Below are 23862 nucleotides of genomic sequence, written 5' to 3'. Positions count from 1 at the left end.
TTCGAATGATTTAAACGCATAATAAAACTGTGGCATTGCCTATAGCTCGATTTCGTGCTATAAATTCCATTACCCATTAGTAATCTTTTTTTGGAACAAATTCACCCTGCACTATCACTCTGTTCAATCTAGGATGCAGATGAAACAATCAACACGTATTTTGCAAGGTTATTAGAAGGTATTTAACATAAGTGGTATTTTTAGGGTACTTACCTAGCAGATCCTATTACATAGCTATTTTTATCTCTCCGCATGATGCAACTCCGACTAGATTTCCACATATTAAATTCTTAGACTAATAATACTGCCACGTTCACCCCACACCACAGAAACAGGTCAACAGTTTCAATCTAAACCGGTTTAAATGTCAGCTCATCTTCAGCCTTCACTCCTCCGAAGATATGTCAAAACAAACAAAAAAGAACGTTCTTGCACAGTGTGGTCAAGTTTCGCGGCGAAATCAATGTTGCCAGGGAGACACTTTTCAGCTTTTTTTTTCTCCCACCTTTTTATTGTATGGTGAATTAAGCCAGTCTTACACGGTACATAATTTGTATGTATATCTTCACTTCCGGATCAACCTCCAGCTCCTTACTTGAAGAGCATGTGTCTACAGTTCCCATTGATGGACATTTGGTTCAATGGGTGGTCCATGGGTACTGTATCGATTAGAAGATGTATCAAATCGATTCTAATTAAAGTCGATCATGTTTTTAAGAATCTGAAGATGTAAACATCAAGCTCTAGTATGTGTGTTATAAACTTGCTTTAGAAAGTAATGTATGGCTTTCTTGTTACAAGTCCTTAGTGTACTTCTTGTAATGCTGCAAAGGATCGTTTCCGTGACACACGACATTTGATTTGTCAACCTCTTTTTTGCAACTTTGTTTATAGTGGTTTCTGCTTGGATACAGATGCATACGTTAGAAAACATGGAAGAAAGTGATGATTGTGTAGTCTTTCAACAAGATGATCTTTTCTCTCAAGGATTTCCCGTTATGGAAGAAATACGCCGTCAGGGAAAGTTATGTGATATAACATTAAAGGTACGTCTATTACTGTGCTTCCATCTCTTGTCCTAACTCGTCAACGGATTTAGTGATGTTATCTGGATTTTACACATTACAGTTGTTTATCTGATATATGTAGTTCTTGCTTGTAAGCGATGCGCTTGGAACAGAGTGTGTGTGTGTGTGTATTTATATATATATATATATATATATATATATATATATATATATATATATATATATATATATATATATATATCAAAGGTTTAGATAAGATAGCTGTCATGATTACAGACTCGTTGATAACTACAGTATTTTACACTTTACTTCCTGTTACTGGCATACTGAAACTTACTTCCGTATTTATATTTTTATGCATCTTTTTTTGCCACTTTTGGCTAATCGTGACGAGAAACTTACTTCTGTTTCACGATATGAAGTTATAGTGATTGCAACTGAAATTTCGGAAACTTACACCAGAGAATGTGGTAACGCAACTTACAAATCACATTCAGGATAGAGACTATTAAAATATATGTTTGTTGTAAGTCTACTTTATATTCAGTTTTGACTAGTTGCAGTGCAGTGTACCTCCAATAGATATCAAACCATACAGTAGTTTAATTAAGAATTATGTTTAAATTAGGTTATAGAACTTCCTGTAAAGAAACTATTAAAGAGCAACGAATAATGACTGTTTTCTCTCTATACATATACAAAGTCATCTTATTTGTTTTAAATACTTGTCTAGTGACCAAAAATGACTACCACCTAAAACAAAACAAAACAAGACTGCAGTTATCAAAAAACACACCATTGAATTCTGGAATATGGTACTATAATAATCTCCCAAACAATATTAAAATACCCACACCCCAAATTAAACAGACATTAGCTATAAAAGACTATTTGCTAAACAAAGCAGTCTAACTGAATTTTTGGAAAATCCAGGTCTAGAAATTAACTAATGATATGCTACCTCTAATTTTTGTCATATGTAATTACACCATATTTACTCATTTTTTATATATATATACTTTATTTTGTATTAGTTGTAACATGTATGCCCTCTTGTATAAAATTCTGTTCAGTAATATCTCCTTTTTGTGTATGATAATTTTTATGTAACTTTTTAAGGAAATACCATATTCTTAACAATCATGTATCTTAAACTATTTGTAGAAAAACTCTCAATAATACACATGTAATCCTTGACGTTTTCCATACCTATGTATTGCAGGTTTACGGAAATAGCTTTCATTATTATTGTTTTGAATGTATCGCTTCAAAGGATTTGAGCTTCTGCTTGATAAATTTTATCCATCGGGGGGGGGGGGGGGGATGTTATATGGCATAAAGTCATTATCTCAAGCTATCCCTAAACCAGGGCATGAAATTTCAAGTTTGAAGTCAGTCGCCGGAATAAAATTTTTGGTCGCCACTACTTTATATTGATAAATAATAAAAATACAAGCAATTATTAAAAACAACATACCTTAGGAATTAATGTTTGTGTAGCGCTGTCGTTCTACACTGAAGTACCGCTTACCAATCGCAGCTGCTGGGTCAAAGACTGACAGAGGAGGTCCATTTACGGAAACTAGGAGCAAATCATCCAGTGTCTCAGTCTTCAGAGAGTTCCTGTAAGTAGTCTTGAGTCTGTTGTGACAGCCGAAACCTGTCTCACATGAAGCTATGCTCACTGGTAGAACAGCACAAAATGTCAAAATCTGGAGCAAATTTGGGAATCTTGCTGAACACTCTGCACTGTGGATCTTCTCCAGCGTCTGATTCAAAGTCAGAGAAGAAAACAAAAGTTTGTATTCTGTCCACTCTGCTAACAGAACATCAATTTTCTCTTTTTATAGAGGCTCGGGTTCAAGTCCATGTAGAGCTTCTTTATTTCTTCTATCCCAAACTGAAGAATATTTTCTTTAAGAGGTCAACCCAAGGTGTCGAAAACATGCAGAGATGCAATCATATGTTGATATAAATTGCAATCTTTCTGTGATGTACACCTTCGCATTGTAAATTAAGTTTCCTCTAACAGTCTGAAACTCTTGCTCTCCATTTTGAATGTTTGTGAGCTGCACATCCCTGATCTTCTCTGAAATGGATACATGATCCAAGAAATCTTGTTCGCTTGGTCCAACATTAGATTCCAGGTTAGCGAAAACTGAAATACAGAGTTCAATTCTTATTTTCAGAGGTGAAATCAAAATATTCTTATTTTGTAGTGCCACGCTTAAAGGGTTCAGTTTTCTGTAAAAATCCAAAAGGAAGTACAGATGCTTAACAAATTTAAATTGCTTCAAACTTTTCAGCAAACCCTTAACTTTAGCTCCATCAGTGCATTTTCTATGGGACACCTTTTCAAGATGGGTCACAACAGCTTTCCATGATTGCAAGAGATCTCTTACAGCACTTTCTTTGCTGGCTAACCACCTAATAGTGTGGATACCACTCAGTTTTAGAATTTCTTCTCCTATAATTTCTGCCGTTTCTCTCAAGAGGTGAAATCTTTAGCAGATACATGATAAAACGAAAAATATTCCTAATCACGGAATAAAATGCTCTACGCTATTTAACTCCAACACAAAATTTTAGTCGCCAGCCCCAAACTTTTGGTCGCCAATGGCGACCTGGCGACCGGAAATTTCGCGCCCTGCCCTAAACAGTCAGTAGAATTTCCCCCCACTGGAAATTTCTTAAATACCACACTGGATATGAGTACTATTTTTATTATATTATTAATTTAGTTTATTTTTTGCAAGTTTATGTAATTTGTTTACATACAATATGGTGCAACACTTCCATTACAAAAGATCTATTCTTGTGTGCAAGTTTCGTGCAACTGGTTTCATCAGATTACAGAATGTATCATATGTTTACTACACATTTCAGTTAGTACAAAAATTCACCGTGATTTCGATGGTAGGTCCATGTTTATTTTGTACAACCTATGAAAGTATATGTATTCTTAAATACTTGCCCAATATTATAATTGTTTCAGTTTCTCTGATATGATCTAAAACAAATACAAACCCCAATAAGCTGATATTACTTGGTTTGAAGTGGATAGTTAATTTTATGTTTATCTTGATTTGTAAAATGACTATCTGTTTGCTTTTACAGGTTGATGACCAATCATTTAGTGCCCATCGGATTGTTTTAGCATCGACTATACCATATTTCCATGCTATGTTCACTCATGACATGGTCGAAAGCAAACAAAATGATATAACTATTCAAGGGATAGATGCAATGTAAGCAGTCTTCTTATATTATTGTTTTAATGTTGTGTAAATATGTAGCTATTTGGTAACTGTTTAGTATCGGGCCAACATATTTCTTCAATTTTACAGAAGAAACTACTTGCGAAAATCAGGTTCTGTGTCATTTGCAAAGTTTGTCAAGGTATTTTCTTTCATCGTGGAATCTATTTCACCCGGAAATCATGTATTTTTCAAGAAAAATATATCTCAGATGCACAATTCCCATTGCTTGCATTTCCTTCATCTACGTGAACCAGATCTTGCACATGTTTGATGACGTAACCTCCTGTCAGTGTTTCCAACAACCCGTTGTTTTGCAAGAAGGTGAAAATATGAACTATACATTCCTTATATTACTGCAACCCCAAATTTTAACTATGTTTGCCTAGCCTAACAGAACCTAACCTAACCTTACCATGAATGGTTTCTGGGGCTATGCGGGAATGGTTCATGGGGCATTGTCTGGTTAAGAAGGTTGGAAACACGGAATTCCACAATGCGACTCAAGCTATGCCCGCCATATTGTGTGTTACGGAAGCGAAAGAAGGAAGAACAATAATTAAGTACTGTTAATGTGAAAAATTGAAATTATTTTTGTGAGAAAAGCAAAATCCCACCTAAAAGAATGTTTTGCAATGCACAATACATAAGTACGAATGTTAAAAATTATGAAATAAACGAGTGAGAGGTGTTGTCCCTGTAGTAAACAGGTATATTTTTGTGTTCACAGAAAAACTGTGTTCATATATCTCTGCGGGTTGTAGTTTATCTGTAGACTGTTTATAGATGGAATGTTTTTGTTTTGCAATTTGGTGATCTTGTAAGATTCCAGTAAGGTTTTTTATTTTTAATGCCACAATCCTTGCCAAATTCTGTTTTACAGTATTAACATGTTACAGTATTTTTTCCCATTATAATATTTTTTGATATTATAATTAATATCAATAAATACTGCCACGGTAGCTCAGTCATTAGGGCATCTGACTACCATGCAAGAGACCCGGGTTTGATCCCCATCAGGGGAGAACCGGGACTTTTTCAACCTGTTCAAGCAGCTCCGACGCCCACCCAGCGTTGTATAAAGTGGGTACCTGGAGGAAACACTGGGAGCCAAAGGCAGTCAGGGGCATGGTGCTGATCACATCACCCCCAGCTCAGCAGAGATCAAGAAAGTGTGGTGCCCTAACCCCACTCCCCCTATACGCCTTCATGGAATGGTGCAAAGCACAGGGGAGCACTTTACTTTATATCAGTGGCGTGCGGTGCTAAATCAGGCAGGAGAACAGGTGACCTGCATTGCCCTCCACCTCCCATGCCTGTCATAATATAATGCAGTAGACAAATTAAAATTCAACCCTTACTGAAATGAACTAAATAAATATACGATACATATGTTACAAATTGTCAGAAGTGACATACATGAAGAATGTTAAAATTATGACAATAACATTGTTAAAGCAAATATGATATAATGTAAAGAAAACAAAAACAAAATTGTTGATGCACAACAAAGAAAAAAATAATGAAGGCAATTTATGAGTAATCAGAGGAAATAAATGTTTGGTCGAATCCTGTTTCATCTCTCTATTTGTATATTACGTTGACATTTTTATGTAGAGTTGAGTATTCTTGTATTTCAAACGTCCTCAATGAAATAATTACATTCAGATGGCCGAGTTTTTTCATGACGTCCGCTAGATTTGTAGAAATTGTGACAAAACCCGAACTGTTCCAAACTCCCTTCTCAGGAACAAACAAGGACAACAATAATTTGCCGCTGGATGAGTATCCAGTTAATCATTTTACAGAGTTGTAGTAACTTCAGGCACATATCAAAGGGGGGCTTAGGGGGCTCGAGCCCCTCTCGAATGTATTCGGTTTACACTAGATAAAATTAGATTTTTTGTTTCTTGTGGTGTGAAATAAAATAATCTGACGTTAATTTAAGGAGAAATAATTATCGAGGCAAGACGGAGAATGTTCTACGTATAACCCTATTATTGTAAATAGCAGGTATTCAAGGTGGGCATCAGGGGCTCGAGCCCCCCCCCCCTCCTTTCAGGATATTTTTCTATTTACACTAGATAAAATTACATAGGTTTTTGGCTTCTTGAATAATGTGATGATAATTCGAGATAAATAATTATCGAGACAAGACGGAGAATGTTCTATAACCCTGTTATTGTTAATAGCGCGTATCCAAATTGGGGATCAGGTGGCTCGAGGGACCCCCCCCCCCAACCAGGATTTTTTTCAGTTTACACTACATAAAATTAGGTTTTTGTCTTCTTGAATGATGTGACGATAATTTAAGGAGAGAAATACTTATTAAGGCAAGACGGAGAATGTTCTGTAATCCTGTTTTTGATAATATTGCACGTAAATTTTTCTTGCTCTTTCGGTGTTGTCGCAGCGAACGTGAACACTATGTAGAGACTTGTTAGCATTTGGAAGCTGCACAACAAAGGTAGCGCCACACGTAGGGCGATTCATTGTAATTTTTAATCTGTGGAAGGCGCGAGAGGGAACGTTATTGAATAAGAGAAGGAGTCGAACTACTGGCAATATTAACGAATAGTTTTTATATACCCTCATTATATAGAATATAATGAAGGTATAAATACGCGGCTTCAATTTTGCGGTTGATCTGTACAACAGAATTTGTTAATAAGACTTCAGAGGTAAGTGTGGCAATTCATGCAGTCAATTAGTGATCAGTCAGTGTCCATTGGTTGCTTTATAAGATCTAGTGATTCGAAAATGAAAATGACTAAATACCATAAAGTAACAAAGTCTACTACTAGTTCTAGTTCGGGTCCAAAGCTGAAGACATTGACGACAGCGGAACTTCCGGAGCATAAGAACTGCAAACATAACATGGGAGAACAAGACACATTAGTGGTGTTCAGGCTCAAATCAGAGTGAAATATTCGAGAACTGTCAGCATCCAGTTTGCAGCCCATAGTTTGAATTTCGTGTTGTCGAGTGGATTGTGCATCCCGTGCATGTGTAACAGCTTCGTAAAAACACTTCTGATACATCAATGTTTTGATGCCTGATGAGAAGAAATGGACAAACACACATACTGAGATGGTTCTGTTACAGCATGGAAACAGAGGAGTTGATAGGTAGAAAGTGTTCCGATTTCACGTTCTGATGAAAATGACAGCTTTAAACAGTGGCAACGATTTAGGGGATAGTTGCTCCCCATTTTTTGCCTGCACTATCACACTATGTCCTCTTAATGCTAAGCCTTGTCTATCCCCCGTTTTGGCACCCAATTGTCACCACTGGCCTTAAACATACAATTGTGAGGTTTTATCTATAGCCCTTTAAAAAATTGTGTTCAGCCCCCCCCCCCCCCCCCTCAAAAGGAATTCCTGGATACGTGCCTGAGTAACTTGTTTGAAAATTCCTTGTGTATGATTTCGTTTTAGTCTTTAATCCAGTTAGAATAGGTATTGGTTTGCTGTCTTTTCTGTAAAGTTCAATGAACTAAAAGCTCTCGTCTTCGTCTTCAGCCTGTCGATCATACAACATTCGGAACCCTACGCTCGCAACATTCGCTTTCTTGTCCTGCCGCTGCGTGCATCTTGGGCCTTGGCTTGGGGCTGGTGGAACAGATGGATGCGAGCTGTTCCCTCGGAAGCTATTTCGCAGCGTTTAGCCAAAGCATTTAGCAGACGCTTACACTATAGAACATTTTTCCAGTTCGTTATGAATGACAGACGCAATTTTGCAATGAAATTAGGAAAATATGGACTTACTACACTCAAAACTATCACTACGACGCAATTAAACTTTAGCACATAGCAATAATTCGAAGGAAAAGGAATTCGCTATGTCTCTCGCAGGGAACAGCTACAGAGTTCAGCTTCCGTGGTGAGGATCGTTTACCTTCGCGCGTGGTCGGAAATACTCGGCATCAGGCCGTAGAGGGATGCCCAGTCACGGTGAATGTTTTTCTTCGGCGTTACTTTTGGAAATGTTGATTTCGGTAGAAAGAAGTGTTCTTATTATGTTAATATAGATAATTTGAATAGCTTCAATGGGTGATAAGTAGGAGGGAACAGCCTGTTCCCTCTGTTCCATGGAGGGACCGCCACTGCTTTATATAATTAGTTAGGTACTTCAGTACTTTTGACACACTGTGCCTCCTCGAGAAAGTGAAATTTAGCATGGCTTATGAAGATTATGTTGTTTATGAATATTTTCCATTGTTTTTAGCTCTCAGCGATGTGTTATGAAATAAAGTATGTCAGTTACTGCAGCATGTTACGTTACTATAAAGCAGAACAGCCCAAAGGCTTCAAACAAGTAAATATAGCACCCAACACAATATTCCACAACGACAGCTTCAATTGTACGTCATTATGTTCGCAATTGATGTCAATTTTTGTGTTCTTTATTATTTAACAGTTTGTGTATTTATAATGCTCTACCAGAAGTTGGAATTGGAAAATACAAAGCATGAGTTTGTGCAAATAATAAGTTTAAAATATGTCACTGATATATTATACTTTTATGAAAGGACACGTAAATGTTGTGTTATTATATGTAATAATAATAATATATGTACATATTACAATAATAATATTATATGCACCTTGTTTGTAATGTATATCTTTTGTTTAATGTTTATTGTATTTTGTGCTCTATTATGAGTAGTTTAATATATCTTCATGTTTGCGAGAGTGCACTATGTGAATTTGTATTTCTAAACATGTGTAGATGTCAGTTTTGTTGATAGTATCCTTTTGTAGATATCTGCACTTGAATCTGTGTTCTCGAAAATAGTATAAAAGCGAGGATATGGCGTAAGAAATAACATGCTTTTGCCACGGATCGACAAAGCTTTTAAACTTAAAAAGAACTCCTCGGTGTTGTGCATACATCTTGGTATGGTAGTTTGGGGCGCAAGCTAGGCCTATGTGATCATAGGTACGCCGATAGCCATGCATTGATGCTATGCACAATACTGCAACCATTCTACGTTAAATAATAAAGCTAGCCTAAGGATTAATTTGGGAATAAAAGGCTAGAGAGCAAATATTGGCTCAGTTATTATTGCATATCTCTTGGTGTGGTAGTTCAGGGTGCAAGCTAGGTCTTTGTGATCATAGGCATGCCGATAGCCACGCATTGAGTTTATGCATTTTTAGTTGAGTCAATTCATCGACAAAGCGAAATCCTCACCTTCGTCTCAAGTATATTCACATTATAATTGCCATAAATAAAGAATAAAACATTTTACTTTTTCTACTGCAGCAATGTGGTTTTATTTTTCTGTGCTGTGAATATTGTCTTTGCCTAACACTATCCCTGTACCTGAGAGGAGTCTGTGTACTTCACCGAGTCTCATCGTTCACCGCTGATTATTATTAAGTTATTATTAATAAATATAATAATACGTTTAAAAGTATAATAATACAGGCGATGAACGTATCAAGTGGCAGTCCAACGTGTTGGCTCGATATTGTAGTATACATGGGCAAGACAATTGTTTAACATTGAGATTTATTGTGCAAGAGCACTAAACTTTTATATTTGTAGAAAATCAGAGAGATATTTCGTTCGAAATGGAAAGAAAACATTTGCGTAGTGCAAAATAAAATCTTGCTTCAAGTTCAGAGCTTAAGGTTCCCGATTGTTGCCGGGACATTGATAAAGAAAGAACCACATGTGTGTGCAAGAAATGTACAAAGCTTCTACATTATGAATGTTGTGGCCTAGATATTTGAACTGAAAGCCACGAAGCTACCGATTTGGTTTGTAAAGATTGTGAATCATTGTCTACGGATAGTTCATCTGATCCATTAAATATGTTCAAAGCATTAAAAGCCATGATTGAAGGAATTAGCAAGCAACAAGTGGAAAGTATGGAAAAATTACAATCTGATATTAGCAAACAGTCTGAAACATTGCAGGCTGATATGTGTAAACAGTGTGAAGCACTGAAGGCTGATATTAGCAAACAGTCTGAAGCACTGAAAGCTGATATCTGCAAACAGTCTGAAACATTACAGGCTGATATGTGTAAACAGTCTGAAGCACTGAAAGCTGATATCTGCAAACAGTCTGAAACACTGCAGGCTGATATCTGCAAACAGTTTGAAGCCTTGCAGGCTGATATTAAACAGCAACTTAATTCCATTAACAACTTGAAGGCTGATATCTGTAGACAATCTGAAATATTAAAGGAAGATATCCTCAGACAATGTGCGTTGCTAAAGGATGATATCGATAAGCAGCACGATGAATCTATGAAGAGCTGAAATAGGCGAAATGGCCTGTGAGATTCAACAACTGAAGTCTTAGAACGAGGAAACAAGGGCGCGATTCTCTGAAGAAATCCGGCAGGCTAGAGAGATAGACTTTGATGAGTTCCGGCATAACTTGGCAGCCAATGTAAATAAACCACGGAAAATGTTTGCACAGATGTGGAGGATATTAACTCAAGATTCACTGAAGAGTGCAGATTCACTGGAGAGTGCAATAGGATTATTGAACAACAGCTGACAATAGAACAGATGTTGGCCAAGGCTGAGACTGACAAAATACAGTTCCGGGCTGAGGTCCAAGAAAATATTTCAGTAGTTGTGTCTCAAAGAAGCAACGATGTTGAGGAAATAAAGACAAGTAGAACAACTTACAAATCAGTTAAGAGAGTATGCACGTTTCCCGGCAAACAGAAATAGAAATTGGATCTCGAACCGCTGGTCACCCGTCTGCAGTTGCTGAGAGTGTAGTGTTGCCAACTATGAACAATGAACTAAATGAAGCGATGGAGAGAAAACTAGAGAAGACAAACAAGTCTGTTGCCCACGAGTTACTGCTGATTCAAGAGATAATGAAGTGGCCCCTGCTATTCCACCTACCTTTAGTCTTTCAGGCGATGACAGAGGTTACAGAGAGCGTGAATCTCTCAGGGCCCGGCACAGTCTTTATGAAGAAAGGACAAAGAGGAAATGTCTAGAAAGGAAGAAAGATCGCAGTTCCTCCTCTTCCAGCACCAGCTCTGACTGTCAGTATCAAGCAAAAATCAGGAAGCGAACACGAAGGCATGGAAATGCGAGAAGCGGGTCAGATGAGTCGCTGCCAATAACTCAGCGATCAGCAATGACTGGAACTCCAAGGATGACAGACCTTAATTCCTTGTAGAAGTTCAAGGGAGACCTGAAAGCCCAGAATGATGAGCAGTAAAAGGAACTTAATATCAATTTTGATTTAATGCAGATTCCATACGAATACCGATTATAAATTATTCCTCTGCTTTTCAAGGGCCAGGCTGAGCATTGGTTTCGAGCAAACCAGTTAGAGTTCAAGTCCTATTCTGATTTCTGCCGTCGTTTTCGCAAACAATATGCTTCAGAAGAGGCCAAAGAGAGGCAGCTGACAGCAGTGAGATCTCGCCGATACTCAAAGCAGTCCGGTATGAGCATGGAAGAATATGCCTGGTCTATTTACTCAGCCTACTGCAATCTGTTTGCCCGTTACATAGAACCTGAGATTGTGAATTTAATAATCTCCCAGCTTCCATATAGAGCTCGCAGTCTGAGTCTAGCTAATTCTCCTCAAACTGTACGGCAGCTAGCCGACTTTCTGAAAAGGTTTGAGGTGCTTGAGGAGCAGGACAGTTGGAAGCCTGTGTGGAATAGAGAAGGTGCTGGCCAGGGAAATGCTCCTAGACAAAATAGAATTGGAAACCAACTCCCCCGGGTCAGACAAGTTACGCAGAACCATAGAAATGGTTATTCGAATTACAACAGGCGGCGTAATCATCCAAGAAGGGATGGCAGGAACAACTACGCATGTGGGCCGCGTCGTTCCAGATCTGATCCAGAAGACCATTCCCGTGACTCTTCACATAACGCCTCTGAACCCAGTAACTTCAGAGTGACGGCGCCTCCGTTTGAACCTTCTGCTTCAGGTTTGAAGAACGAGCAACGCTAAAGTGTCGACATAACAAGAGACTTTTGTTGGGCACCATCGACTAGTGCTAATCCGAGTGGTATGCAGTCGGATTTAGCCAGTTGCCCAACGTGAATTCTTCGTTCCCTATCACGGTTGGTCTAAAATCTTGGACTTCTCTGGGAACAGATGACAGAGTTATAAATAATCATATAGATAATCATATTTTTGTTGTGCTGACTCTCAATGAAGGAGAACAAAGTTTAGATAGAGCACTACAACAGGCAGTTAGAAAGGAAAATTTACCCAGGGCTTCATTAATTAAAGCAACTGTAACAGTCCTCGATTTTATTTGTGTTCTGGACACTGGCAGCGAATGTAATCTCATGAGCTACGCCATTTGGAAGAAGATTAAAGAGAAGCTGCCGTCATTGCAGTTACAAACATGTCCAGATGTTAGGCTGACTGATTTCACTGAGAAAAACAAAACTAGAGTTGTGGGATGTAGTAGGCAAATGTATATCTGGAGATTGCTGGAAGAAATTTATTGGAGGACATGTTTTTCTTGAAAGGTCTCGAAGCTGACTTTATTTTGGACTACCCATTCCTCAGGAAATATGAAGCAGGAATTGACCTACAGCACGAGAAGTTATCCCTCACCGTGGACGGAGTTCCGGTAGAGCAGGACCTCGTGAATAATGGATCTTCGACAGGGACGTGTGTAAGAAAAGTGTGTGAAGATTCCCCATGTCGATCAGTGGACGGCTAGTCCTGACGACATTCTTCAGAAGGTCAATGCGAATGATATTTTATGCGAAAGGTGTAGAAACCAATTGAAGGAAGTCTTACTGAAGCATAAAGATGTATTTTCCGAGAGACCAGGTACTATTAAAAACTTCCAGTGTGAGATTGAACTCACCACAACAGAACCTGCGTATTGATCTCCATATCCCATACCTATAGCCTAAAGAAGGCTCCTGAAAGAAGAACTGATAAAGTGGAAACAATGAGATGTTACTGTGCCTTGATTCATCTTGTATGAGCACCTTAATATTTGTTAAGCCTGATGGTAACATATACCTCCAGTCGTTTTGCTGATTAATTATTCTATTTCTGAAACTACTGGATATTTGCCTGCTGAACTATTCTTCAATCATCCTATACCCAGAGAGATCGTAACACATTTCAATTGGCCCGAACGGGAAGAAGCCCAACCGGATTGGATGTCCAAATTATTCTTAGTCCAATTCAGGGAGAAGAAGAAGATATCGAAGAATATAAAAGAAAAGGGAAACACCAAGCCAGTGACAGTTGGTGACTTTGTTATGGTTAGAAACCACTCCTTAAGCTCCCTACTAGATAGGACCATTCAAAAGTTATTTATGTTGTGGGTAGGACGTTATTTAGTGGACAAAGTGGAAAATAATGTTGTGACATTGTTAATTCCAAAGACTAAAGAATTATATGGTAAGGTTAAATTGGATAATCTAAAACTGGTGCACTTTTTGGAGGATAAGAAGAAAGAGTTTGTACTACAAAACTAAGTTTCCTCCAGGTAGAGATAACTTCCTAACTGAAACTTACTTTCCGACAGGAAGGGGCAGATGATATGATCCATATTTTTATGTGACGTCACAACTTCAAAATATGTCACTGATATATTATACTTTTATGAAAGGACACATAAATGTTGTGTTATTTTATGTAATATTGCACCTTGTTTGTAATGTATATCTTTTGTTTAATGTTTATTGTATTTTATGCTCTATTATGAGTAGTTTAATGTATCTTCATGTTTGCGAGAGTGCACTATGTGAATTTGTATTTCTAAACATGTGTAGATGTCAGTTTTGTTGATAGTGAGTGATTCATCTGCACTTGAATCTGTGTTCTCGAAAATGGTATAAAAGCGAGGATATGGCGTATGAAATAACACGCTTTTGCCACGGATCGACGAAGCTTTTAAACTTAAAAAGAACTCCACGGTGTTGTGCATACATCTTGGTATGGTAGTTCGGGGTGCAAGCTAAGCCTATGTGATCATAGGTACGCCGATAGCCATGCATTGATGCTATGCACAATACTGCAACCATTCTACGTTAAATAATAAAGCTAGCCTAAGGATTAATTTGGGAATAAAAGGCTAGAGAGCAAATATTGGCTCAAGTTATTATTGCATATCTCTTGGTGTGGTAGTTCAGGGTGCAAGCTAGGTCTTTGTGATCATAGGCATGCCGATAGCCACGCATTGAGTTTATGCATTTTTAGTTGAGTCAATTCATCGACAAAGCGAAATCCTCGCCTTCGTCTCAAGTATATTCACATTATAATTGCCATAAATAAAGAATAAACCTTTTACTTTTTCTACTGCAGCAATGTGGTTTTATTTTTCTGTGCTGTGAATATTGTCTTTGCCTAACACTATCCCTGTACCTGAGAGGAGTCTGTGTACTGCACCGAGTCTCATCGTTCACCGCTGATTATTATTAAGTTATTGTTAATAAATATAATAATACGTTTAAAAGTATAATAATACAGGCGATGAACATATCAAACGACACCGGTTTCCGCACAATTTACATCGTTGCTATGAACGTATGTAAAGCAAGTGAGATTTGTTGCCAAGCTTTTCCATTGCCCTTTAAACTCCGCATCCAAGCAGCTTTGGCACAGGAAATGAGCCGAAAGAATATGTTGCGCAAAGGAAAGCATTGTAGAGATGCTGATAGTTTCTTTTGTCACTTCTGTGGTTACATTCCTGCCATGAATATTGCCTGAACACCCACATAGCCATAATAATTCTTACGTGCATTCTGTCCAGTCAGTCGGTCTCTCACAAGTTTGCGTGTTTGTTCGTACGCACAGTATTGAGTGATAGCGGTTCTGTCAAGTGATTTTTTGTTGCATGATAATGGCAAGACTGTAATATCATAGTGGTGCAAAAGAAATTATAGTCAATGCCAAGAGAGATATCTACCAGGAGAAATATGGGTGCATCTCACGACATAAGCCAAGGTGTCAAGTGCACGGCGGAGTGTTTGGGGGTTAGGTCAGTGAAAAAGGTATGTAAACAAACAGGGAACGACAAAAAATTGGGCGAGTTTTTGCAAGATGTGGTGAGAAGAAAGATATACGACTTTTATTTTAATTATCCAGTTCAACAGAATCCATTATGAACAGCATTTTATACTTTTACCTTTCACTCATTATATTTATTGAAAATTTATTAGTTTTTAGTTCTTCTGTCTCTCTAAATGAACCCACAACTACTTGCTTATTACAACAGTTGCAGGTTTGTAAGAGACGAAAAATATAAAAGCAATATTTCAGGTGGAATTTATAGCAACACGTTAGATGCTGAAACCACCACCACTACTCGATACAATGCTCAAGTGAATTTTGCGAGATAAACACAATTTACATGCATTTTTGCTCGAAATATATTTTAAAATGTTAATTGGCGTGAAAGCTTCAAATGCGGATTTTTTCAATATAATTTTTATGTGTTGCTATCGCTAGTATGCTCCTCGCTCTGTTTTCCTTGCTTATGGAATCGCTGTACACAGCAGGTGTGTTATTATTGTATAGAGGGAAGACTGGGTCTCTCATCGAACATCGTTGCACCCAATATGTCTGTTTAAATGTGTGACATAAAATAATACTGGGAAAATGACGTGCATATAAAGCTGAGTGGAGTTGTTTTCTCTTTCTTTAAGTTCACTTTATGCACAGGTAGGCTAATCGGGACTGTACTTACAGTTTAAAGTGGGATCTGAACCACTATGTACCTCCACCGGGTATCAAAGGAGACGACGTTCATATGAAGTTAACAGCTAGAAGAAATTCACCCCCCCCCAAAAAAAAAAAACAGTACAGCAGTACTCCATTTGCAATATGAGAAATATTTAATTAATTATTTTATTCTGTGACAATACTTTGAATCGGCTACACGGCATGCACTTGCGCGATTCTTGAAGTGAAGTGCAACGAAATGGCAAAGCTGTGGAAGTCACCTGCAGCCTGCGGAGTCTGAGATTGACCGCACCTGGGCATATGTCATGCACCCGTCTACCATATTAGGAGTGCGAAAGAATAATTAATATCTGGAAGCATATTTGAGGTACATACGCCAAACTTCTGGAATTTGATCATATGCGTTATATCAATTTTCTGCAATTTCATTGAATTTGTAATTATATATTTCAAGTTTGCACGTTTCCCTAAAATGCCAATTTTTGAAGCATCTAGTAAAAAAATGTATTTGATTTTTTCTACAGAGGTGCAGAAATAATTAAATTTCAAGTACCAAAATCTTAAAATTATATGTACAGTCGATTATGAACTGTATGGTGTTAAGTTCCCCGTTCGTGAAAATTGAAAGGAAAAAAACACTTTTCACTGATTTTTTTATTATTGTAAGATAAGGTTAAGATTAATTTTCAGATAACGCTTATTAAAAAGTAGATACTTGAAGATTTGCAATAAGATATATTTGAATTTTTTCCTCCCATGGAGTACAATTTTACAAGTGCGTGAACCGAGGGCTCAATATTTTTGTCACGGATAGTAGTTTTGTTCAGTATACTTTGGGCTATAATCCTGATGGAAAAAAAAGTTCCGTAATTAGTTAGAAGAGGAAGAAAAAATGGAAAGCATTTTTTTTACACAAACTTTGAAATTCATCGAACCCCCACACAGTCTATGCCAGGATGGCTGGAGGCTTATGACTTTCTTTCCCAGCCGCCCCACCTATGCTTTTGGCACCAGGAATGTTGGTAGGTTATACTTCTATTGCCAAAAGTGTGTTTTGAAACACCAAAATCGAAATTGAGAAGGAAGCGATGTTTTAAAAACCAATAAAAATAAATCGCAAAAAAAAATATTAAAAAAATAAAATGTATCAGGCATTTCTTCCCCCTCCACCCCCCCCCCAAATAGTAACAATGAAATTAAATTTTACTAATTGTTAATTGCATACCTCTAGACTCATGCAGAACTCAAAAATGTACCTCCGATCATTACACTGGTCAACAAGATTTTGCTTATCATTGTTTTGTGATGAATTCTTATAGATTTCGACCCACTAAACATGAATCCGGCAACGATTTTGTCAAAATATCAACATTTTGAAAGATATTAGCATGTTTTGTTCTCTCGCACTGCTGCCTTAGCCACAGCAATATGGGTGTATTTACTCTTACAGTCGCTAGATGGAAGCACAGTTGCTGTTGATTTTAACTCGTGTAAAGGTTTGAAACTCCCCCTTCACGTCTACCCCGTCTGTGTGGTTTATCTATTTTTTGTGTGTTTTTATCGGTGCGTAGTAAATGTGAAGAGTACAAGCGCTCACCTGAATTCCTACTTTGGCTTTGTGGTTGTGTGTTTGAAGGTTGTTTCTTCGCCACCATGTCTGCTACTTCAGTCTGGGTGCATGTTAACCTGCGTTAAGTTCATTTGCTTGGTTATGGAACAGCATGTCAGCAGGTCGGAAGTGCAAATTACATGCAGACTCGTTCTCTTATGTATGTGGATACAATATTGGGCCCAAACAAGTTTAACGTCATTGTACCAGGGACAAAATTTTGTGAAGACTATAAAGAGTACTTTGGAATGGTTGTTTGTGATCTGGACAAACCATGAGCTCCACATGTTACATGTGGTAACTGCAGGTCGACGATGGAACATTGGTTGCGTGGTAGCAGGAAATGCCTGCCATTTGCGATTCTGCGAGTGTGGAGGGAACCTACAAATCATCATGATGATTGTTACTTTTGCATGATCGACCTGCCACATTTCAGGAGAGGGAAGAACAGGCGTAAGCTATAGTACCTTGACATACCATCCTCCCGAGCACCTGTTCCTGACAGTGAACATCTTCCTATACCATCGCCTCAAATCCAAACCACGTTTGTGGAAGAAGGTAGTGATTTGGACAGTTCTGGTGACCATGTTACTGCTGATGAGGATAGCAAGAAACCTCATTTACTGAACCAGAAAGAGCTAGATGACTAATTGATAGATATAGAGCACTGGGCTGTAGAATATCTGTAAAATTACACATGCTTCATTCGCATCTTGATTTCTTTGGCAGAATTTGGGAGAGATAAGCGAAGAACACGGCGAACACTTTCAAAAGAACATTCAATTCATGGAAGGCAGATACCAGGGAAGATGGGACTGTGCCGTGATGGGTGATTACATTTGGGGATTAGTTCGTGATGAAGGAGAAGGGAGTGTTTCCCCAAAAAGGCAACGAACAACAAATATTCATTCTTGAACATGTTGTCACATAAGATAAACTAAATGAAGGGACTGATGAGTAATATTATTGTATTCTGCTCATTTCATTGTATTGCTTTAGCTATTTTTCATTGTTATACTGTTCATTATATATGTAATTTACTGGATACTGACTGTACTGTGTTTGTAATTTTATGTTTTTCTACATAATACATATGACATATAGGCTACACGTTGCACTTTCAATATGAAATAATAAACGACCCATATTATCCGAAAAACTGATGTTACAGCAAAACCAATGTCATATTCGTGTTCAGCAGGTCCAAATTATGAAAATAAGACTGAAAAATATACATAAGCAGAAAGTTCATGAAAATTTGTAGACCAGTGTTATCCAAGTTACATTATGTAAAAAAAGTAACGAGAAAAAGCTGCATGTGACACCGGTGTTACAAGCCATCCTTAAAGGGAAATGCCTGCTGACACACCCTTGTCACGGTCCGTCCTTTTAAGGGTTAAGCCTTGTTTCCATCTTTGAAAAATGCTACACCTAATGACTAAGGCAGTTTTTATTTACGTAAAAAAATATAAAAAAATACTACACCATACACATGACATTTCTACCCTATATCAGGGTTTTCTTCAGACTAAGAAACTAATTTAAAATAAAATAAAAATATCATTTGTTTCTTAGTCTGAAGAAGACCCTGATAGGGTGGATATGTCACATGATCAGTGTAGTGTTTTTTTTATATGTCAATACAAGGTACCTTGGTCAGCAGCTATATTGTTTTTCTATAATAATCATATTTTTCTTCCAAGCAACATGCGTGTATGACATGATTCACAAGTTATTTTGAAGAGTGTCCAAAAAGTGGTATTTTTATAATCTTTACCAGTTATTCATGAGCCTTTTATTGATTGAATAATATTTTTTTGCTTACAGGGCATTGGAATCCCTTATAAACTTTGCGTACAGTGGAAAGATTGTGATAAGCAATAACAATGTGCAGTCTCTCATGGTTGGAGCTTCGTTTTTGCAGCTATCCAAAGTGAAAGATGCATGTGCCGATTATCTCAAAAGAAGGTACAGGGTTTTTCCATTTTGTACACTAGGTGATAAAATGGCCTGAAGTTTACGATTTTGAATATTTCATGATGTTTATGAACTTAGATGAGCTCCCGCATAAATGGTCACCTCTATCGTGGGTTCGATCCCTGAAACTTTTGGTGTTGACCCATTACTGTGATGCTAATTGAGAAGTTACTGTAGAAAAGATGTCGTGAACTCTGGTCTAGAAAGCCCGATAACAACAGTGAAGGGCCTCAGTAAGTACATTTAATTCCTTTGCAAGGGTTCCTTTATCACCTGTGTGTAAACACTAGAGCATGCATATTTAGTTTTTGACAAACACAAAATGTGAAATAACACACGCGTGTTTTTGAGAGGTATTATGTGCATTTTCTTACTGTAATTTGTCACAAAATGATGAAAAAGGAATTTTCAAAATTTGAAATAAACTCTTAGAAATTTCTACGTAGTACATCTGTGTGTGCCTAATCTACAATTAAATTTATAGTTTATTTACCGACAGCACACTTTCTGAAGTCTAGATTATCCTGTGAGTTATGCAAATCATGGAAAATTGATTAATTCTACTGTAAATATTTGAAGCAAGAAATGGACTCATTTACACAGGAATAAAACTGTAACTGATAACTACATAAATGTGCTATTTGAAGGAAAATGTTAATTTTGTGTAATAAGTATATTTTAAAAAATCAAATTCAGGATTTTATTCACCATTTTAGCACCAAAGAGCCATTTGATACCACTTTTGTTCCCGAAATGTACCTAGTTTTTGTACCGAAATATTGATCTTTTATTCACCATAAATATGTACATAGGAAACCATTTTATTCTCATCTTTGCAATTGACCAAGAGTGGCAGAAAAGTGACATGAAGTGAGAAAATTACAAAATACCTTACTACATGTTTTTTTCCTGACATTTCTGTTAGTGGTATTGTAATTATTGTGATTGTAAATATTTAATAATTGCATTTATGAAGTGTAATTATCCTGGAAATTATGCAAAATTTGAAGTTTCCATGTATTTTGCACCTGTGTGGAAAAACTGTATTTTGTGATTACATAAGAGGTATTTTAATAATCTATTGTAATTCTTGAGTATTTTGAAGTAGAACTATTGATAAATTGATGCTCATAATTGGAGTAAAATACTTACACACTAATGTTTTGAACAACTTTTAATTGTTAAAATTTTCCATCATTGTATCAGTGAGAATCTGCATGAAAATTGTTATTGGTCATTCCTACTTCTTACGCAAATTTATGTAATGTAAAATAGGCTGGTAATGTGGTATCTTTTAAATAATACCAGAACAAAGACATATTTTTCTTTAAATTTGTTTTCTTTTCTTTTCTTGTAGTTTACGATTATTACAAGCACGAAAACAGTTTTTCATTGTGACGTTCCTTTTGACAGTTATTACAACAATGTAACATTGACAACATCCATTATATAACGGATGCTTTTTGTTTAAAAAAATTGCTAACCATTGTTATAACTGTATCTTTAGTCAAAATATAAATAAATGTCTGATGAAGGGAGTGTGTGTTCTCCTGAAACGTCACAATGAAAAACGGTTTTCTTATGCTTGTAATAACTGTAAAATACAAGAAAATAATTCTACAATGCAAGCAATGCGTACATACAAGAAAAACTATTGTTTTATTTTAATCATCATTAATGATACTGTGTGTTTTGAATTATCATATATAACTTGTCTAAAATAAAACATTGTGAAGTAAGAGTCTAAAATTCCCTCAGTAATGCTATTTGTTACAACAGTAAAAAATAATTAAATGAAGTATATGATGGGTGTAATTTTTATTTTACAGATTTCATCCACATAATGTTCTGGGAATTCGTTCATTTGCAGATGCCCTGGGATGTAGCGCTTTGGTTGAAGCTGCAGATAAATACGTTCAACAGTATTTTTTTGATGTATCAAAAGCTGATGAATATATGAGCTTGAAACTATCTGAATTGTTAGATATTTTGCGGAGGGATGAACTTCATGTTATATCAGAAGAACAGGTAATAGTTCAAATTAAAGTTTTCTATAAGTAATAAGCAGGGCCCAGATTTTGATAACCTAAAAATATCTGAAAAATGATCTAAAATATCAATATAATGACCCAAAAAAAACTTAAAAGTTTTTGTTTTTATTTCAGGGTATGACTGTTAAGGCACAGTTCTTTCTTCTGTAATATTATAACTGAAATTACAAGGTGCATGTGTATTTTATGTATAAAAATCTATCTTATTCAGAATTACTGCGTTAGATAATGTTGACCGACATGTTGCTTTGTTCCTACAATCGTGTGTTGATAGAATTCTTCTTTTCATTGTTACCAACATTAAGGCGATATATGTCAGTTCCTGGCCAAAAATAAGTGAGTGAGACGTAATGCAATTACATTGGTTTTTTTTTTTGCAATTACGCAAAAAAAGATCAGAAAAAGATGTAAAATGCGAAAAATTGCCAAAAACTTAAAAAATAGAAAATATGACAAAAATGTGCAATAAAATTCACATTTTTATAAGCAGAGGTTCGTTTTCTGGGTTTTAACACTTAAGAACAACGCACACTACATAAGGAAAAAAAGATGACATGTCATCAAAATCTGGGCCTGGTAGTAAGTAAAGTTTGTAGAGATAGATTAGATAAATTGGTACTGTATTGATACCACTTTTGACATAGTTTATCAATGAAATTGTATATATATTATTATTCACTTCATATAAATATATAATCAATGTATCTCATGAACAGGATGCATCAAATTGTAAAAAATATAGAAACGATATATTACAGAAGGAACCGTTTTTTTATATACAAACCAAAATTCATAAAACCAACACTGTTCCAACATGGGCAGTTATAAAGACTTATGAAACTGTACCTTCCAGAGTGGAGAATTTTCACTTTATTATAAATAATAATAAAATTACAAGCACTAAATTGATTAATTTTATCATTAAGTTTTATTTATAGCTTTGAATGGTAAATTTTTAATTTTTTTTTCATATTTAAAGAAAGCTGCATTTTTTACTCATTGTAATTTCTTATATTTCTCCACTATCTTGTAGGTATTTGAAGCTGTTATGAGATGGGTGAAGAGGGAACCTGATACTAGACAAAGTGAACTTCCGCTATTGCTAGCACATGTCCGTATGCCCTTATTGACTCCTCACTATCTAGCTGATCGAGTTGCAACAGAGGAATTAATCAGAAGTTCGCATAAATGCAGGTAAGCTACTGTACTTTTAATCTTGATTTGAGTTCATTCGCCGAGTTTCTACTATTTATTCTCAGAAAACATGTTGCGAATATATTGTTCTGTAATATTGGTAAAGTTCCCTATCCTGATTGCACTGTGCCATGCATGCACATAGGAGTATGTCTAGGTAGGACCCCACATATTTGTGATCTTTGCAATATTTCAGTGATGACAAAATCAGCACCATGCTCCAACCATCTTTACCCCAGGTGCCCATTTTATTAGAGGCTGAGTGAATCCCAGAGTTTCCTTATACAGGAACATCGTTGGAAAAATTCCAACAATTGATCACCCAGCCTTGGAATCGAAGCTGTCTCTCCCATGAGAAAATGACTATGTTCCGTTTTAAATTTTAACGTCCAAAGGATGTAAATGTTATCTACATGTATAAAGTTGTATTTTTAAGTACGTTAACAGTTGTGGATGATAGTACAATGTTGATCTCTGCATCAAAATAATGATTCAGTGGCATTTTTAACCATGTACAAGGGCCAATTTTCTTGTAGTGGCAACATGTATGAGAAAGAGACATGAAAGAAGATACATACCTGGAATCATTTACAATCCTTCAATGTTATCTCCTGCTGCTGCGTGAACACGTTTCCAAACATCTGGCAGTCGTTGATGCCATTGATAGCTCCCATTCGTGCCAGTGTGCGCAGAGACCGCCCTGTGGCCGAAATGATGCTCAGGACGTCTGGAAAGCTTTTCCCCCTCAGCGGTTCCTTCATCTTGGGAAACAAATAAGTTGGGTGCTCCATCACCTTGTACATACATAAACAAAAATCTGTCGATCATTCTCCAGCAATCTGCGAAGTGCATCAAGGTGAGGTGGATCTGTTGCCGTGCGAGGATGCCTGCCACCATGCTCTTTGCGGGTGATTCACGAATTCACGACCACTTTCAAATTCCTTGGCGCATGTGGCACATTCCTTCCATGTGCAACAGTACTATTCAATCCAAACACCTACATACGATCCACAGTACAAGACTAAACAAGACCCAATTGTCTTTTGTCCCAGCAACAACTGACAAGCGTTCACCAAGAGTTT

The 23862-nt window shown here is 36.8% G+C and overlaps 2 protein-coding genes across 3 annotated transcripts in view; one reads left to right on the top strand and one right to left on the bottom strand.

Moving 5' to 3' along the window:
* LOC145998477 (trehalase-like) overlaps positions 1–418 on the bottom strand; it is a 47858-nt gene extending 47440 nt beyond the window's left edge. For both annotated transcript variants that reach the window (XM_083134892.1, XM_083134901.1), the window contains exon 1: positions 214–418. In XM_083134892.1, the coding sequence (XP_082991018.1) occupies positions 214–281 (68 nt within the window). In that variant the 5' untranslated portion in view covers positions 282–418. The remainder of the gene's footprint in view (positions 1–213) is intronic.
* A 224-nt stretch (positions 419–642) lies between these two features.
* KLHL18 (Kelch like family member 18) overlaps positions 643–23862 on the top strand; it is a 44939-nt gene continuing 21719 nt past the window's right edge. Inside the window, exons 1-5 of the mRNA XM_083134881.1 lie at positions 643–1046; positions 4146–4276; positions 19386–19526; positions 21365–21563; positions 22620–22780. Of these exons, the coding sequence (XP_082991007.1) occupies positions 915–1046; positions 4146–4276; positions 19386–19526; positions 21365–21563; positions 22620–22780 (764 nt within the window). The 5' untranslated portion in view covers positions 643–914. The remainder of the gene's footprint in view (positions 1047–4145; positions 4277–19385; positions 19527–21364; positions 21564–22619; positions 22781–23862) is intronic.

This window comes from Lepisma saccharinum, chromosome 1 (genome assembly GCF_977018435.1).
Source record: "Lepisma saccharinum chromosome 1, izLepSacc3.1, whole genome shotgun sequence".
Classification (NCBI taxonomy): domain Eukaryota; kingdom Metazoa; phylum Arthropoda; class Insecta; order Zygentoma; family Lepismatidae; genus Lepisma; species Lepisma saccharinum.
Note: the sequence above shows the minus strand (reverse complement) of the source record. Positions and strands in the feature narration are given on the sequence as shown.